The sequence below is a fragment of the Nelumbo nucifera genome, chromosome 1, assembly GCF_055504915.1.
Source record: "Nelumbo nucifera cultivar China Antique chromosome 1, China Antique-T2T, whole genome shotgun sequence".
Lineage (NCBI taxonomy): Eukaryota > Viridiplantae > Streptophyta > Magnoliopsida > Proteales > Nelumbonaceae > Nelumbo > Nelumbo nucifera.
Genome location: NC_142649.1, coordinates 78,763,503 through 78,783,265, shown reverse-complemented (window position 1 = coordinate 78,783,265; position 19,763 = coordinate 78,763,503). Strand labels below are relative to the sequence as shown.

At 35.7% G+C, this 19,763-nt stretch overlaps 1 protein-coding gene across 1 annotated transcript in view; it reads left to right on the top strand.

Annotated features, from left to right (window-relative positions):
- The first annotated feature begins 3,031 nt into the window (after positions 1 to 3,031).
- Positions 3,032 to 19,763, top strand: part of LOC148803474 (uncharacterized) — a 29,120-nt gene continuing 12,388 nt past the window's right edge. The window contains exons 1-11 of the mRNA XM_088896152.1: positions 3,032 to 3,111; positions 3,260 to 3,347; positions 6,594 to 6,685; positions 11,906 to 12,032; positions 14,485 to 14,711; positions 15,275 to 15,323; positions 15,427 to 15,521; positions 15,600 to 15,662; positions 16,685 to 16,762; positions 16,950 to 17,124; positions 17,592 to 17,758. Coding sequence (XP_088752278.1) covers positions 3,032 to 3,111; positions 3,260 to 3,347; positions 6,594 to 6,685; positions 11,906 to 12,032; positions 14,485 to 14,711; positions 15,275 to 15,323; positions 15,427 to 15,521; positions 15,600 to 15,662; positions 16,685 to 16,762; positions 16,950 to 17,124; positions 17,592 to 17,758 — 1,241 coding nt within the window. The remainder of the gene's footprint in view (positions 3,112 to 3,259; positions 3,348 to 6,593; positions 6,686 to 11,905; positions 12,033 to 14,484; positions 14,712 to 15,274; positions 15,324 to 15,426; positions 15,522 to 15,599; positions 15,663 to 16,684; positions 16,763 to 16,949; positions 17,125 to 17,591; positions 17,759 to 19,763) is intronic.

Sequence of the window (19,763 nt, the reverse complement as noted above, 5' to 3'; positions counted from 1 at the left end):
TTTTGTAACCTTGCATCGGTAATATCTTCCCATAAAATAAAGTACATAAATATAGAGATATTCCCAATGTAAGATTATAAAGGCTGCTTGAACATATAATGCCCTGAGAAAAGTGTATTAAGTATATGCCACCTCATAAAAAGAAGGCTAAGTGCATTATATGGAAACTATTGCTACATTAACTCAAACGTAAACAAACCAGTTATACAGTGTATGATAAATACACCTTGTGAAATATGAAAGTGTAACCTGAACCAATGAAGAACAAATAGACCATGTGATATATTTGATGTGATTGGTCCAAATTTTGGTTTAACTAATGGCCAATATTCAAAATGCAGCATATTTGGACTCTTTGAAGAACTAAGTTAAAATACATATATAATAAAGATTTTAACATCTATATTTTTTGCCTGATTCATTATTTCTTCTTCCTTACATTTATAATACAGAAATGCATATAAGTAGAATAGTTATTGCATAAGATTTTTAGTATATGAGAAATCGAAAATATCTTGGGCTTCCTTTCTAAGAGCTTGATTATTCAACAATAATTTAAAGGGTTAATTGAGTGTAATAAGTAGGGGTGAATCCGGGTGATCATTTTCAGCCCCGGCCCAGAAAATTTTCAGGCTTTGGCTTAGCTTTTTTAGGCTGACCCTACACTTACATAATTTATATATATATATTATAACATCTCACCTATAATGCATAGTATACAACAGTGTTTTCAAAATTGGACCAGACTGGACGGTCAGATCGGAAATATCAAGAACCAATCACTTGACTGGTTCCATTTCACCCCAAAACTGTTTTTTGGCCAAAAATCATTGATTTGGTCAACGAACTACTGACCCGGGCAATCGAACCATCGACCCAGACAACAGTTCTTGGTCTTTTTTATTTATTTTTTTGTCATAATGGGTTATCCGTTCAACCTAGAAACTGGAGCCCATAACAGTTTCCTCTCTGACCCGATTTTAAAATTTTGATATATAATATATATATATATATATATATATCTAAGTATAGGCCGACAAAACCCTGGGCCAGATGAGGCCCAGGCATAAACAATAACCCCTATCACAAGTCAAAAAGCCTAACCTGACCCATAATAACCCCTAATAACGAGGGGTCACACAGTTTAATCAGCATGATGGCTCGCACATGATGATCGCTATGATTGGAATAATATACCAGGGAAAGCAATTCTCTTGACTTAATAATATAATGTGAGAAAAGTATAGCAAGGAATCTAATTTATATTGAATTAAATAAAACATAATCCCTTTATTTGGGTTCAATGATTTTTACCTTTATTAGACTTTATTAGTGGACGCTGTCTGATTCCAAAACTGGACCCTTATGCTCCTCTTTATGGCTTAAACTGTAGCGTCTGTATCAAATAAAATTACTTTGCTCATCAATCCTATCTCAAGATGAAGTCCACAATTATAGCAGCATTATGGGTCTGGAGACCACCTGTTTGGTCCAATCACATAACATTAGCCGATCGTTTGATCAGTTCTTTTTCTTTTTCTTTTTTTTTTTTTCTCTTCTATGTCCTTTTCATATTTTATATTCCTTTTCTTTTTGTTGGATAAGATGCTTTTCATCCCTCATTATTCATTTTAGGCATCAATCTTTGTTTATAAAGGCATGATTCAAAAGCATCAATCTTAAAGTAATGCATACCTAGCTAGCGTTATTAATTACTTAAACATAAAACATCTGCCTAATTCCTATTAATTATTTAAACATATTTTTTCTTTCTTTTTTTTTACTACCATTAATACAAACTGGGTGGGAGGGGAGGGAAACTATTGACCCTTCAGCCTATTTACGAGCAAAGGAAAGAAGAAAAAATAATGATTGAATATAAAAAAGAGACATTGGAACTGATAGGAGATTAGACCAAAGTAATGTGAATTTTAAAAGGTTCTATGCCAATTATATTTTTTGACAAATGTATTTTTTTTTTCGCTTCAATTGATAAATGCATTATGTTTATAATTAATAACTATCTTTCATATTTTTTTTTACTAACTTCATAATTAAGAAGCATGATCAACATGAACAAAGCATAAGGGGGCCGACGGCCCGGGGGTGGGGTATGGGAATGAGTTAAAAAGTGAGCAGTTCCTTAGAATTCACTGATTATACGTTACAGAGTTAGCAGATCATCCGACCTTATCCTAAAGATAATGAGCATATCACTATATGTAAGGAGGTGTTTGTCAATTTGGAATGTTTTTAATAAAAACAACCAAAGTTTTGAAACTGGACCAGACGGTTGGACTGATTGATTTGGGAACCGATTATCTAATCAGTTCTATTTCACCCTAAAGCCATTTTTTCATAAAAAATCATTGATTTGGTTGGCCATTTATTGATCCAAGCAGTCAAACCATTAACCCATCAACTTAGACAATGTTTTTTGGCTGATTTTTATTTTATTATTTTTAAGTCATAATGAATCATCTGTTTGAACCAGATGATCGGATCATTTAATATGAAAATCGGTCCCTATAATGGTTTTGTGTCTGTTCTGATTTTATAGAAATACAAATATATGTTATTGCATTTGTAAGTACGTTGGGTTCATAATAAATGATGGAGGGTGATTTGATTGGCCAATCGTAAAGTGACATGTGACATGCTGAACCGTCTGGTGACACCTCAGTGCCACGAAAGATATGTATCTTGACTTAAGGAGACCAACTACACACCCCGCAACAGGGCCGCACATTCCATCTCAATGGAGGAAGCCAAGGACTTAGAAAGCCAACCTGCACTCTTCTGACTCGAGCAACCAACGGTCTAAGTAGCCAGCCTACTTTTGGAGTACTGACTTGACGACCTACATGGTAGATTGATTTTATTTGGAGTAACATACCTATCGGTTCCTAGTCATGCGGCAGCACGCCGCCCACCTGGCATGGACGACCCCGACCTCCATACGACTTGGAGAGATTGGATGAAGATCATTGTCAATGTGGGAGGGGTGCGCCTTAAAGATAACAGGCCGATAATGTCTGACGTCCCTGGATATCTCAGGCACAGAATTCAGACCCTGACGCCTATAAAAGGAATTCGACCCTCTTTTAGAAGGTATGCGTGCAATATGTGAGACTCACTCACTTATTGCTCTCTCTCTCTCTAAGCTCTCTCTTCTCTACACTTTTCTTACTAATTTAAGCATTAGAGTGCCCTGCCTAGATTCAGCATTCTGATTATTCTGATTCTCCGTCTTTTACAGTTTGGTGAATCGATTTCATCAGCCCATTCGTCCAAGTTGTCCTCCAGCAGAGGATTTAGCAATTTCATGCTACAGGAGATGTTCCCGGGTGTGTTGTTATAGTGGTTTATTGGGTAATGGGTATAGATACGAACGCCTCCTAAATTTTAAAACTAAGGTTCCAAGTACTGATATTCGGAATACGAAATCTTAATGTATCAATAATTTCTAACTATCGATACTCTTTTTTGCATGGTTTTTAAAATTGGACTGGATCGAATGGTCGGACTAGAAAAACTGGGAACCAGTCAGATTTCCTTTTAAAACCGGATTTTCTCAAAAAAACATTGATTTTGGTCAGTAAACCACTGAATCGGACAGTTAATCGTTCAAACAGTTTTGATCATTTTTTATTTTTTTAATTTTTTTGTCAAAATGAGCCGAGCATTCAGTTCGAACGATCGGACCATTCGACCTGATTCCTGACAGATTCAGTTTCCAGATTGGTTTTAAAAACCATGCTTTTTTGTCAACAAGGTTCCTATCACACCATGTTTTAATATATAAACATAAAACAATAAAAATAACTAAATTCCTCTCTATTAATGTATCATTGACCTTATATATCATGATACATATTGATGCTTTGAATCTTTTAGAATGAGACCAATTGCCACTTTATGGTATGCTCTCATAGAATCCACACCAAATGTCTTGTATTTACAATTAAGTATGTGTTTAGTTTCTTGGACATTTATATAGGTGATGTGTTTTTCAGATAAATGTTTAATTGAAAAACATTATTTTAAACTTTTATTGTTTTCTATTATTTGGTTGGGCATTTTAAGAGAGAAACCAGAATTTGAAGTTTCCTCCAATGCACACATACATCCAAGTGCTTTTGTTTTTTAATATTTATCATTTGATAAAATTTAAAATCAAACAGTGATTTCATGCACAATAAATACTACATCAATAGGTGGCATTAAAATAGTGAGATTTTTCTAATAAATGCCCAGAAAACCAAACATAGCCTAAATGGCTCCAGGCTTAGTCCGATGGTTAAATCATCAGCGGCTACAAGGATAGGAACCAAGAATCCAGTGTTTGAAATTTGGTTAAATGATCATCTACAGAATTTGAAGTTTGTCAGAGTTGCAAGAAAAAATCTATGCAAAAATTTGGATTCCTAACGATGTAACTTTGAGACCGGATAGTGAAAATAGAAACCATTTATATTGAATCATCAAAATTTATGACGGAACATAATCTGGTTGCAGCGGTTGATTAAAGAAAGGGTAAATTACATACATACAAGTACGTGTACTTTGGGGTAGTAACACTTAGACTTGGTATCTGAAATTCAGAATGCAACACTTAGGTATCCCCAATTTTCAGAAATAGACACTTATGTCCACTCGTTAGTTTTCCGTCAATTAAACATTTTACAATACCAAAATTACCCTTCTCGTATATTTTTGAACAGTTTTACCCCTCTAATGTATAAACTCACTCTTTTGACTGCTCATTCCCAAAACAATTCCACTCTTTGACATATCATTTTGACCCAATTTCTTGCAACAAAAATGGTATCGGTATGAAGATGAAATAAATTCACAAGACTTGAGCGACCAACTGCATCGATCATTCAACAAAAATGGGTCAATCTCTTGCAACTTGGACTGTTGGACAAACTTACCCCATTTAAATGTGTTAATATATGATACCATCATCAAGTATTAATATTTTAAGTTTAATGCAAAATAACTTTAAAGCCATTCAACCCATGACCCTGTACACACTTCAACCACTCAATCTGGGTCTGTACTCTGTACTCTGAAGTCTGTATTGTAGATGTTCATAACGACTGTAAACACTTGAACCATTCAACCCATGACCCTGTAAACAGTAACTAACTATATCAGCAAAAAAAAATTGAAAATGTTGTTTTTTTAGTATTAAAATTGAAACAAAAATCCCATTCCCAAGACTGCACCCAATCATATACTAATCACTATATCTAAACTTGTATCACTGTGTCCATCTGTTCAGAGGGCTCTTAAGGTAGTGTTGTTGTTGTCTGCGCTATTGTAACCATTAACTGCTCCTGCATAACTGCACTCGAGTTAAATTAATGATCATTAATGTTGGTTTTAAGTCTGCAAAGGCGCATATCTTTGGGGAGTATTGTCTATTTAGCAATGCTTTTATCAAGGTAAAGCTCTATGATGTGCTGCTATAAGAAGCAACATTGTTATCCAACTAGGATACTAGGTTATAGTTCGCGCGGCTCGGGTAAAGGCATCGCTGAGTTGAGGTGCATCTAAATGACTGTGTTCCATTTTCAAATTCATTGTTTTGATGTCCAATGCTAACATATATTCAATAATGTTTTCTTATTTGAAATAGCAAAAGACAAAGTACAAACTTCAAAACAAGAGGTGTTTTCCCTAAACAATAAATTTCACATGAAAACTAGGCGGCGGCAAGCTAGGGTTTCTTCTTCTCGCGGTAGCGATGGTATCTTTTCAAGCGACGGCAACAGTTTCTTCTCAAGCGGCGATAATGGTTTCTTTTCAGCATGAGCAACACTGCTTAATAAAAGCTGAATTCGGAAGGAGTGCAAATGCAAATATTACGGTTGCATTTGGAAACGATGCAAATGGAGTGTAAATCTCGATTCAGGGTAAATTTGTACTTTGGCTCACTGCATTTATGCATTGACAAATGACAGACCAATGCATATTTATATTGACAATAAGATGTAAAAGTACATCAATAATACAGAAGTAAATTTGCATTCAAGTGGACTTTTAATAAAAGAAAACACATGCTTTATTGAAATTCATATTTACATCCATTACAGCTAAAAGTCAATTTGGTAAGATGGTATATTTGCAAGTGTAAAACTAACTCAACTTTGCAATTTATATGAACCATTTACATTCTATATATTTTTACATTCACACTTATTTGTATCATTTTCAAATACAATCTACTATGCAAAACCTTGTATTTTGTATTATTTTGTATGTATTGACACTGTATATATTTATATGTTTCATACAAAATGCAAAACCTTCTAAATGATCGTTTTATTTCTAAATCTTGTATTTACACCGTTCAATATTTTTGTATTTGCATTGAAGGTGAGCCTTGTGCAATGGTTGGATTGTTCTAATGTTATATAACAATTTGGGTGACCAGGATTCTAATCTTGGAAGCATCTATGTGCTAGGGTCAGGCCATGTACATCTGTCCTTCCCAGACCCCAAACTGCCCTTTTTTAGTTTTGCATTTGCATCAAACCGAGTGTTGTGGTAAAACTTTTTCAAAATCTGTTGTCTCATTTCAGGCAAAACTCGCTTATGTGGAATTGGGTCCTCATCAGTCATCACTCATCAGTTCGGGACAGGGTGTACCCACTTCAAATGTGAATGCTACCAGGTTCAGGTCCCAAATATCAGACCCAAAACCGATCCATTGGAACAAGAGACTGTTACAGATTGTATATTTTAAACGTTGGATTGGAATTAAGAACTGCAGTTCACGAATTTAATTAGATTATCACTTAAAACCACAGTATGTTAATAGGGAGGGACTACAAACATACATATTGATCAATGTCACCCTCCAGTCCAACCATTGCTGCTCTAACAAAGCAGACAGGTCAATGTGGTTCACCACCAGGTAGGGGTGGTGTTCATAAAAAACCCAAAAAACTGATAATCAAACCAAAACCAGAAAACTAAAACTGAACTAAAAAATCCGATTAACCAATTGGTTGATTGGGTTTTGGTTAGCCTATTAAATAAAAGGAAAACTTATGATTTAGTCCTGTTCACAATTTTTGTTTTTTTGTATTAAATCATTAGTCAGTATAGGCTTTAATTAAGAAGTCAGAGGCAAAGACCAAGTAATGTTTCTACCAATGGTACATGCAAATTTTGCTATGGAGTGAGCCACTTGGTTTCCAGAACGTAGAACAAAGGAGATATCTGTGGATTGAAAATTCCGCAAGAAGTTCCTGCAATCAGCGATTAGAGTTCTAATTCTCCAAGGGATGTCTGTAGCTACATCCAACTGGAGGGAAATCACGTTTTGTGTGTTGCCTTCAATGCAGAAATGGGACAGGTTCAGGTCCGAAGGCCATTTGTAGTCCAGCTCTGAGCGCGTTGACTTCTATTATCTCAGGATCAGAGAGCTTTGTTTTAATGGCTCTTGCAAAGATAAAATCGCCCCGATGATTTTCTCAAAATGATGCCCAGTCCAGAGGAGGAGGGTCCTTGAGCGCTGTCAACATTAACTTTTATTTCGGCTCCACAAGGGGAGACCAACGGGAAGGTGGAGCCGTGATGTGGAGGGCGCTTTGAGAATTTTGATTTCTGGAAGACTTCAACAGTGTCAATTGTCAACTCTTCGATTTGGGCATGAGCAGAAGAGATAATAGATTTTGGATCAAAGGCTTTGTTCTCCGTAAAATGTTTACATCTTGCTTTCCAGTAGTGCCACAGGAGGAGAAGAGAGAATTTGCTGAATGAAGCGATTTCCTCCTCGGGGGTGTCCTTGATCAGATCCCACTAGAAAGAGAGCCAACCATTAAGATTTTGGTGAACAGAGTCATCCATTCTAATAGTCAAGTAGGTGCCAAACCAAACTGGTCGGATGAGACTACATTGAAGAAAGAGATCTTCATTTTTATTGTGACAAAGGCAAATATATGTTGTATATAAATACCCTCAGTTCCGTCCAAGAATGCAAAATGGGTCCACATTTGTGACACGATTTTGTACTCTTGTTGTTTGTTTCAATTGATGCAAAGATGTATACAAGTTTGTGTTTTTGGTAAAAAAAGCATGGGAGCAAATATTAAATGCTCCAAGTACCGATGCTCTAGTACGTTGGAAGTAGCTTGGATTTGAAAGGTTTAATAGTCGATCTACAAATGAAGGTCGGGCGTGCCTTGATGGAAGGAATCTGAAATGAAAGAGGGTATCATTAGTTGGAGATCTACAAAATGAAGCAGGAGGGAGATCAATAAAAAATGAAAGAGGGTATCACCCTAAGAAAGGAATCTGAAATATTGGTGGTCGGGGATGACCACGCTGTAGTTGGAGATGGAGGTGACAAGTTACCGTTGGGGCGGAACCTTCGAAGGAAGATGTTAACCTCTCTTATTCAATCGATTTATGAATAGTAAGCATTTTTTATTTCCACTGCAGAGTTACAGACATTTAAAGTGACAATAACTCACACTCTATTTATCAACCCATGTTCCTGAATTGGCATCAATTCCGATTTGACACCTATTCCAACAGTATTTTGAACCCACAAATTCTGATCCTGGGCTGAATCTTCATTCTACCCCAGTACAAATAAGGCAATAATGCACTCTCCTCCCAAGTGTCAGCAAAACAAAATCCTCCTCTTGATCAATACAATATTGTATGACAAACAAATGTTTACAGGATCAAAACCGGGATATATAAATACACCGTTCCACGTCTGTATCACAAACAAATGTAGACTTATGAGGTAGAAGAATGTATAAAATTATGATTACTAAAAATGATTGATATATATATATATAGTAAAATACAAAAACCTTCCCTCTAGTTTCATTTTAATAAAAACCTCCCTGAATTTTTATATAAAATTAACAAAACCTCCCTTCCATCAATCACCAAGATGGAAAACATTAAATCAAAGAATCAAAAATTTCCAAATGCCTATTTTACCCTTTTGCAAATTAGTCTGCATCTATTTTTACTAAAATACCAATGTTGACCTTTTTACCCTCTTTTCCTATTTCCTATCCCACCTTATCCGGTCAAAAGAGGAGAAACGCAGGAGGAAAATAGCAACACAGCACAAAAGTTTTGGAGGAACACAACACAAGCCTCTTTGTCATCCTTTCCATTTCTCTTTTTTCTTTGTAGAACACAGGAGGAACACAACACACACCTCTTTATCCTCCTTTCCATTTCCATTTTTTCTTTGTCAATTTCTTCTTCCTCTTTCAATCTCCCATCTGTGAAACTCCATTGACTCAACAATGCAAACCCCCAAGTTGATAATCACACTTCTAATGTGCTTTATGGACCATGAAATGCTTCTTTGTTGAATACCTTTCCACCTCAACTGTCATGTGTGTGAAGGCAACTCCAACTTTTCATCGCATGGCCGTGAACCATCTATTTTTGACGGGGGTTTGTAGTAGTGGTGGCTCTAAAAAGTAACTTCTAAAATTCTAACCTTTTGGGTGGTGAACAAAACTATCAGTTAAAAAGAATAAAACTTTATGGCCATAACTCCTAATTGAAATTACTACTCTAAGCTTCAATTTTAACAATATATGCATGATGTGGATCGGAGCAAAAGAGAGAATTCCTTAGTCGAATAGATATTTCCTTTCTTTGGGTGAAAGAATCGCATAGGTTGGAAGTGTGATTATTAAAAAAAAGTGTGATTACAAGCATTCCACTTTGCCATAGCTTCTTCTATCAGTGTTGGCATCCATGTCCAATTGCCTAAATCAGATTTAAAAGACATTACTTTGGAATGGTACAGGAGGAATTAAGTTCATTGTCATTAAATGGAAGCGTGTAAGCAGGTCAAAGACACTTTGGAGGAAGGGGATTTCTAGAAAGAATGACTTAATTGACTCTTATAGTTTCTCTTGGTGTGTTTTCATTTTATTTACAAGAAAAGCAAATACAAACTATCTAAAGGGCCAAGCTCTCAAATTTGAATGACTAAATAAAGCAACTCTTAACACAAATTCAGAAATAATTCAAGTTTGAATGACTTAATAATTCATGTGTTTATGTTTACAATTGCAACAGGTGCAGGGACTGCTTCAATCCTAAACCACATTCTTGAAGCACATTATTGGAACTTGTGAAATTAAAGTAAAACAAAGAATAGCTAGCTTCCTCCCTTAAGTACAACAGCGACAGACAACCACCTTGGAAATCCAATTTACATTCAACTGGTAGATGATACAAACATATCCCAACAAAAACATATGAATAGTATATGAAAGAAATTAAGAATTCCAGTTACAATTTATCACTAGCTACATGGGAGATCTAGCCTTATAGTAAGTATTTTCAATGGTTTACTGTAAATATCATTGAATGGGAGATTGAATTCTATTTCTAAATCATGGTTATCCATTAATGTGATATCAGTGGGATGTTTTGGATGATCCTGTCACTATGTTGAAGTTAACATACTTTCCCAAAGAAGAAATCAACAAAGAAAAAAATGGAAATGGAAAGGAGGATAAAGAGTCGCGTGCTGCGTTCCTCCTGTGTTCGACAAAGAAAAAAAAGAAATGGAAAGGAGGATAAAGAGGCTTGTGCTGCGTTCCTCCTGTGTTTCTCCTCTTCAAACTAGATAAAGTGGGAGAGAAAAAGGGGGTAAAGAGGTCGATAGGGGTATTTTAGTAAAAATAGATGCAAACTAATTTGTAAAAGGATAAAATAGGCATTTGGAAAATTTTAATTCTTTGGTTTAATGTTTTCCGTCTTAGTGATTGATGGAAGGGAGGTTTTGTTAATTTATTTTAAAATCCAAAGGAGGTTTTTGCTAAAACGAAACTATAGGGGAGGTTTTTATGACTGTCAGAAACTTTAAGGAAGGTTTTTGTATTTTACATATTATTTTAATATATAAGGAAAATTTCACCTTTAGTATCCTTAACTTTGGGGGTAATGTCAAGTTAGGACCCGAACTTTCAAAACATGTCACTGCATTACCCAAATTTTCAACCAGTGTCAAGTTAGTGCAAAACCGTTAACAGAATCATAAAAAAGGATAAAAATGTCCTTCACCTATCATCTAATTTTCTTATGATTAATATCCAATCTCTAACTAGTAACCACCTCTGATATCAAATTGGTTATGGATTTGGTTGCTTTGTACCACAACAAGTTAAATGAAGCTTAAATATTTAAATTTGGAGAAATAGTGCCTCAGTTGCTTCGTACCACAACAAATAAGATGTGAATGGGTCTGCGAAGCTAGTGTTTTTCTCCTGGATGTTTTACATTCTATTTGTAGCATTTAGTTTACAAAGTTAAAATAGCATCACATTTACAGATCAATTCATACAATAAGCAGACTCAACCCAGAAATCAAGAGTTCAATACAAAGTAAAAAAGGGCAAGAAGGCAAGAAATATTTGCATCAAGGTGAATCTCACCCGCACATACACAGGGAGGATAACAACTCTCGTACCTTAGAGCTTCCCTACTTTAAGGAAACTTTTGTCTCATTTGATTTGCTGATATTTTTCTTTGAACAGTCGTTTAGAATTAGAATGGTTTAGTTTTAGTAGATATCTTCGAAAGGATCGATCACATTTTTATTGTCGACCCTGGAGCTGGGATGCTCAATCCCAACGGCAATGTAGTCCACAGGCTCTCTCACACTCACACTCACAGTCATGCCCACCCTCGCAAGGAACGCTTTCCTCTTCGCTTTCTTCAACAAAACATAGTTCTCTTTATACGGCCAGAATAGATATGCTCACCGTTCTCGCCTCCATTATCAGCCTGGATATGTGCTCGGAGCGTGGTGACCTTGTTGAAGCCCTTCACCTTTACGGTGATGCTCGAAGTAAGGGCATACCACTTAGTCAACATCATTATAATGTTCTAGGTCTAAGAAGGGGTTTCGAGATTTTTCAACAAATGGGAGTTATCCAAATGAGGCCACATTTACCAGTGTAGCGAGATTGGCTGCTGCAATGGAAGACCCGAAGACGGCGTTTGATTTGATTAAGAAGGTGATGAGTTATGACATCCCGTCGAGGCGTCGAAGTTGAGGTCGTACGGACGGACGCCCACATAGAGTTTGTTTGGTTTCGATGGCGATAAACGTTTTGTACGATTTTATCTTGGAAACTGCTTTAAATGTTTTGCAGATTTTTTTACACCTCAAATTGACGCCACTAGACGCCATTAGGTGTCATATAAGCCAAGCATTGAAAAATCGGTTTTGAAAAATTGGTTTTTTTAATAAACGGTTCACATGATTTTTGAGAGAGTTATTTATCAGATAAATGGCTCAACCAAATAACTTTTTAGGCGTTTTTTTTGTTAAATTCATCTTCAATGCTGAGTCGGCATCGTTTCTTCGAAAAGCTACATCGATACCAAACACCACCATGGTTTTGGGCAGAGAAGCCCGAGCTTGCTGCATAGCCTACATTGCTACAACTTAGAGGGTGTTTGGTTCCGTTTACGTGTTTATTCAATAAATGTTTATTAAATGTGCTAAATAGGCACCACTTCAGCACTTTCTCTCTCTTGTTCTTCTGCATGCATCAAAAATGAAAAAAGTCTTTGGTTTATGTGCATGCCAGTCATTTGTGGAAGTTATTTTTTAAAGCTTCTACAAACGATCAGGCATTTTTTCACTGTTATGCTGATGTGGAGCCTGGTGGCAACTGATTGTCATAAACGGTTGTAATTATTGTATTCTCGGTTTTACCAATAAATAAAGTACAAACGTTTATTCAATAAACATAAACGGAACCAAGCACATACTTAGTTCAAGGTGGAAAATAATGAACAATTTCTTCTTTTGACTGATAGTTTTGATATTTTCAAACATTTTAAATTGAATATATCATCACGTGATCATATAACTAACGATCAATTAATAGTAGAGCAACTAGACGCTTTTTGAAAATTTAAGTATTGCAATAACACATTTAAAAGTTTGGATACTAACACAAAGTTAAGTTATAAATTGAATAAATTTATGGGAAATTGTCTAAAACTCATCATGAGTTTTCAACATTTATCTTAAACTCACCACAACTTTTCAAGATGTCTAAAGCTCACCATGTCGGTAAGTTTTTATTTTCCAAAACTCACATTCTGTTAGTGCACCGTTAATGCTTCTTAACAAAGGTGTCCATGTCAGCATAAATAACAATTTTTATGACCAAATTACCCTTGAATGGTGAGTTACAGAAAAAAATGGTCTTTTTTACATTTTTCTATTTTATACAATCTATAAATTTTCTTGTATTTTTGTTATTTATTTACAATTTATGTGTTTTTCTATAATGTTTTTTGTATTTTTTCTACAATTTTTATTTTTTGATTTTGTTTTTCAATTTCTTTAGTTTCTATAATTTGAAAATAATTTTTTATTTTGTTTGCAATTTCTATAATTTTTTATATTTTTTTGTAATTTCTATGTTTTTATATATTTTGTATTTAAAATATTTTTTTTGAACTTTGTTCTTTTTATGTCTAAATATTAAAATGATAATATATTAACACCCGTGAGTTTAACATGAAATTAGTGACATGATGAATTTTAGACATTTTAAAAAGTTATGGTAAATTTAAGAGAAATACGAAAACTTATAATAAATTTTAGACAATTTTCCTAAATTTATATATTTACCCCTCAACGGTTAACCAGTCAACGATTGATTCGGTTCAGTTTCGATGCGATATATTTAAAGAGATGGAATCAAGGAAATACCAATTGGGTTTCAAATATATACCCACCCAACGGTAGCACTCAGCGCCACGACCGCCACCGTGTACCCGATCGATAAACAGGTTGTCTTGTCCTCAGACTCAGGGCTGGGAAGCAGCAGCAATAAGCCTGTTGCCTGAAATCATCCTCAGTACTCAGACTCAGAGAGGCAGCACGTACTCCGTTGGGTCCCTCTCTCTGTATTCTGATCACCTATCAATAAAACACGTTCCAATCCTCTACCAATTTATTTTAACACCGCACATCTTACCATGAGAGTGAGACCTATTATTATGCGGTGTGAGATGATGTTGATATTGGATTGAAACGTGTTGTTGATAGAAGATCTCAACCCCTCTCGCTGACCAACGGGAGACCCAAGGGCATCGCTCGCTGCCACGCTATCTTTCGTTTCACGTAATAAGTAATAAACCCTGCCTGCCGGGTCCTGTCCTGGGCCTCACTGTCAAGTGACGGCCTTTTAATTGCTGTCCATTTCGCTAAAAGTCAATAACGTTAGCGTATAGTTGTTATTATGTCATGTCATCTTTTTAACGTAAAACCTCCAGTTTTTAGTTTTTACCAAAAAAAAAAAGGTTTTCAGTTTTATTACAATGTCCAAAACACCCTCCATAGCGTTGCCTGATTTTCTAAAATGCCCTTCCCCCAAAATACCTAAATTGCCCCCTTGTTCCCGCCTCTATTCTATTGGACTTCACCATTTCACCAATCACCAGATTCACCACGTAGGTCCGAGATGTTTCACAGTTCACACACAAGCCGCAAACTACGAAGAGCATCATTATTATCATCATCATCTCCTCTCTGCAACTTCTTGCCTGAGAGAAGAACTTCCAAAGCTTTGGATTGAGGATTCAGTTGGTTCAAGTTCAAGAGTTTTGGTTGAGTCCGTTCGAGTGCTCGAGTGTCGCTTCCCGTATATCGTCATCCCTTCGTTCCATAGGTACCGTTACTCGATTCGTGATGAATTTCAAGTCACATTTCACGTGAAACACGAATACCTGAATTTGTTTTTCGAAAAAGAACGATGTTTGCTTCTTGTTATTATAATTCGTACTTTACTCTTCTACTCCGAATTTTAAGTTCAGAACTCAACTTCTATGTTCAGAAATCATTACGGAAAAGAACGGACAGGCCTAGTGCAGATTTCTGATTTAATGGAAGCCTAAGTGCTAATGACATTTATTATAATTCGTACTTTGCTTTTCCAATCGGAATTTTAAATTCAGAACTCAAATTCTATGTTCCGAATTCATTTACTGTATCCGCCAAATCTTAAGCGTCAATGACATTTATTAATGGAAGTCTATGTGCTAACGTCTCTCTCGCCAGTGATTACTACCTTGTTAAGCCTTGAAAGATAAAAGCCCTAGTCTATCTTGCTGAACACTCGAAGCCTAATGTACGTGTCACTGGTCAAAACCTTAATTTGTGACGTCAATGCTCAACTCCTCCTAATTTTCTTCTATAATCAGCTTGAAGAAGTTGTTGATTCTTTATACTCAGAGTTCATGACTGTGGATGGTGGCGCCAAATAATTCCCGCTTTCTTGAAGGTTACCAAATACTCAGTTCATGACTGTGGATAGTGGTGCCAAATACTCAGAGATCAAAGTCCCTAAGTATGCTACTTCTTTGTAATCTTGTTTGCATTAGCAGTTAGGTGGATGTGCAGGCTATGGTCACGACAAAACTGGGGGACGTGAAGCACTTGACGAAGTTGTTGGGAAGAATTGGCAATGGTTTGTGAACAGGTTGGTATATGTTTTTAGTTAATTATATTGGAAGTGTAATATGTAAGTTACTATATTGATGTGATTCTGGTTTTGCAGTTCTTCTCTGGTATTCATGCCATCACTTGTTTATTGTTTGCTTTTCCAAGGCCAGTGGTTGAGGTGAGCTTTTAGATTGTATTTATAGGGCATCAGAAAGAAAATTTATGCCATGTATTGTAGATTGTTGCCAGAGATAATTTTTGTTTTGGTCTGATTCAATTATCAGCTTGAGAAGTTGCTGATGCTCCTTATGACACTTTAAAGGAAGTAATTGGAAGTAGGGATTCTCATGGACTTGGTTCCCTACAAGACTTTAGGTTGCAATACTGAGAAGTTCCTGTAAATTACTCAAAGTTATAAATATGCAATGGGAATTTTGAAAATTTTGTGCTCCATTTTTTCTGATATTGTTCATCTTTCAGATTGCAGAAGATGGGGGCCTTGATTTGGATGTACTTAGTGTTGCTGTTAAACCTCAAACAAAGTGTACATGGTGCCACAGTTTACGTGTAAAGGAGATAGGGGGAGCAATAATGTGTCTCAACTTGTCCACTAATGGGACCCTTTTGTGAATGATTATGCAGGTGTGTCAGGGTCAGGGATGTTGTCTTGTGGGTGGGTGGGTGGGGGAGGGGGGGTACAACAGTTCATTAAGAAACATTCAAGATTATTTTTCTTTAATTCTTGATCACTTTTTCTAGGCTGCCAGGTCTCTTAGATTGAATTTTGGGCATCCAATTGTCATTAATCTGTGATTCAGGTATTTCTGAATCATGGTTCAAGTCATCTTGCTTCGCTGATCAACCATCGCCATTAAGCCCTGACTTTTAGTCATTGATATCTTTTCTTTCCTATACATAATCTTTTAGGGTCACTTGTAGGATACCCTACATCTCTGCATCACTTGGTCTATCTATTTAATTATGACAATCAATTTATGAAGGGTTTCTTTCCCCCAGTATTATTTGTAGTACTGCAGCCAAAAAACAATGCAATCTAATCCATACCCTTTCAGTTCACTGTATCAATGGTTTTTGCTAACTTTTCTGAGTGCTAAAATCCTTGAAGTAGACTTTCCTTGCCATTTAAACCACCACTTAAACTCTCAAATTCTAGTCTGCTTACTGATGAATGCCCTGCAGATGCAGAGCCCAGATTGCATGGTCGTGGTGTATGATTGTTATGGTGAACTTGTGGAAAGCAGGGGATCTACAATGGGGGTATGTATTACAATACTTCTTACTCTTTCCATAAATGGTGGGCAGGGTTAACATTTGTTGCACCAGGTGGTGGATAAATTGCAAGAAGGGAAAATGGGTGAAAGCTGCTGCTGTTTGTCACTCAGCTCCAGGTCTTGGGGTAGACTGTGGCTCAACCCCTTTTGATATTAAATATGCTTTTTCCCAGGCCTTGCTCTTTTCCCTTCAAGTGGTTTAGGAAGCAGTCAAAGTATGGGAGACCAACATGTTATGAGTTCAATTGGTTATTCTATTTCTTATATGTGGAAAGTGATTCCTTTTCTGTTCTGTTTATTGGGGAAGCTTCCTTATTGCTGACATCATGGCATCTAAATACAGTCCAGGTATCATCTCGCGGTTGTTTGTTGCTATAAATGTGCACAACTAGAACAGATGTTTTCTTAGGCTGCTTTTTTTTCCAACATAAAGTCGATGTAAAATTTTTCAAGGTAAAATATTTGAGCTATAATTTTATCACTTTTACAATCAAAACTTTGTTTTTATTTCCATTTATATCAAAACAAATTAGATCTAAAATTTATGCTCATTTTATGAAGAAACAAATGCAACCTCAGTCTAAAATTCATGTTTGACTCCTCATCCATCCATGCCCTTTCTGTATGTGGGGTAACATAGCTTTAGACGTGGAGGTTGAGGGAACTGCCTCTCTTATCAGTATTCTTGAAGAGATCTATCTCTCCTAGTTTGAACCCCATTTGCAGATTGGTCCATTCTTCCCTTAGATTTTTTCTCTACTAATTTGTTCTTTGAGTATACCATTTTTAACTCTATTTTTGTGCATTCGTTGAAGGAAAAGCTTTGGTTCTCTTCTGTCCCCCAAAATGTATCTTTTTTTGGTGCAACACCACTTGCAGAAAGAACACATATGACATTCTCCAAGGAAGAGGAGATGGCACCAACATCTATGGAGTTATCAACTGGGAAGGCATTGTCTAAATTTATGCTTGAGTTTTCCTGGTTTGACTTCCTAACCTATTGATTTCATCCACACTTGTTATAGAAGAAATGAAGAGAAAAAAGAGAAAAAAAAGGAAAAAAAAAGAAACCTATTGATCTTGTATATGCTTGGCTAGTGAAAATTTCCATCCTTTTTGTTGCTTTCTGTGTAACCTGCCCTTCTTTTTCAAGTGCTCAAAAATTTGGAAGAAATGGCCATAATCCAGGACTTCTGAGCAACAGATTGACAGGATCAAGTATTTATTTGTTTCCTTTGATCTTTCTGCTTCTGTTCTTAAGGAGTATAATGTAATTAGTTATGGTTCTTTTTGTGGTTATTGGTTTTGCATTGTAAATTAGTAACTAATTTATATAGTCAATCTTCTATTTCATACTTTGCAAATTTGTACCATAGAATTGTTTCTTGCCCATTTTAATTTTTGTAATACAATCTTACCTTATTGGTAAAAGGGCATTAGAAATTATTAAATACTAGATATTCAAAATCTTAGAAAATATCAATGGAATTCCATTAACACTTTAGTTTGAAATGGTGCCAAATAAAAAGTAACTATTTTTGGTCTTGATGAGATCTTCTTAACAAGCCTTAGATTGCAAAACTTCATACGTAAAATAGTTATGTGTCTGGGAAGGCAATTGTGTCAGTGTTTTGCAAGTAAGCGGGAAAAATTGATGCGTATCACTAGGTCTTCATTTTTATTTAGTTCTTTTATACTCTAGTTGGAGTGTTGGACAAATTTCCAGGTGAGGCTTAATTGATATGCTAGAAGCCAAGAACATCTCCTTACTTTATATGAGGCTGCACAAAGGACCTTCGTTGTAGGATAAGATTCAACTCCTGGATATACATCAGAGGCTTGCTCATTCTGACTTCTTGAAAAATCAATTGTACACTTTACTATTTTTTGGCCTTTTGAGGGATTTAAATGTGATGATTATTTATCTCACTTTCTGACATCTAACATAAAGTCTCTAAATGCATTTTTTGAAGTGCAAACTCCAAAATTCCAGAACATGCTGAGCAAGTTGCATGCATTTTAGACTTGAAATAGACACCCTATTAAGTAATTATTGGCACCAGTTGCTATGAATTTCAAGTATTAAAGATAGAGATATGTTATTACTCATGTAAGCTGGATGTAGAGAGCAGGTGATGCCATTTAACAATCCTACTGTAGGTTACAAAGTGGTTGGAACCATGATGAACATAACCATCTATACTATCACATAATGCTGAACATCCAGAAGAAATACACTGTATGGATCAATATGACCTAGAATCTTGATGAGTGTGATAGTCTGATATTGTTGTTTGTTCTTCACTTTAATGATCTATGTTGGCCCTCTAGATCCATGTTTATTTGTATGAGGTTTATTGATTTTTATTTCCCTATAAACATCTGGTTTTTGTTAACTAGATAAATGATCACACGGCATGGGTACACATGGATAGTGAATTTACAGAACATTGAAATGTCTAATTTGTTGCTGATAAAAAACAGAAGTATCTGGTTGAGTCATAACATATGTCAGTACAGCTGCTTCACCTTCAAATACCAATAAAGTAGTTCCCTTAAACTGGGAACTAGAGCCAAACCACTGTAAACATGCAACATTTAGGTGCTTTTCCATCATCTTGCACCTTCAACATTAGCGAAGTTCAACCAATCGTATTATAAAGTGATGTTTCTTATTTTGATAGAGTAGAATTCTGCTGAATTAAAAAATATGAAAGAAAAGTAGTTTCTTGAAGAGAGAAGGAGAAGAAGACAAGTTGAAAAGAAAAGAGAGCAATAATCTGGCTGCCCCCTTCACTTATTATTTATACTAAAATAATAGAACAGTACAAAGACAACTATGCCCTTATAGGGTGGCAAAACATAAAACAGCATATATAACACTCAAAAACATAATAAAATTTGGACTCACATAACTACTGTGGTCCCCACCTCCTATCTAACAACTAACATAAAACATCTACTCAGAAAAACATCATAAAACTAAT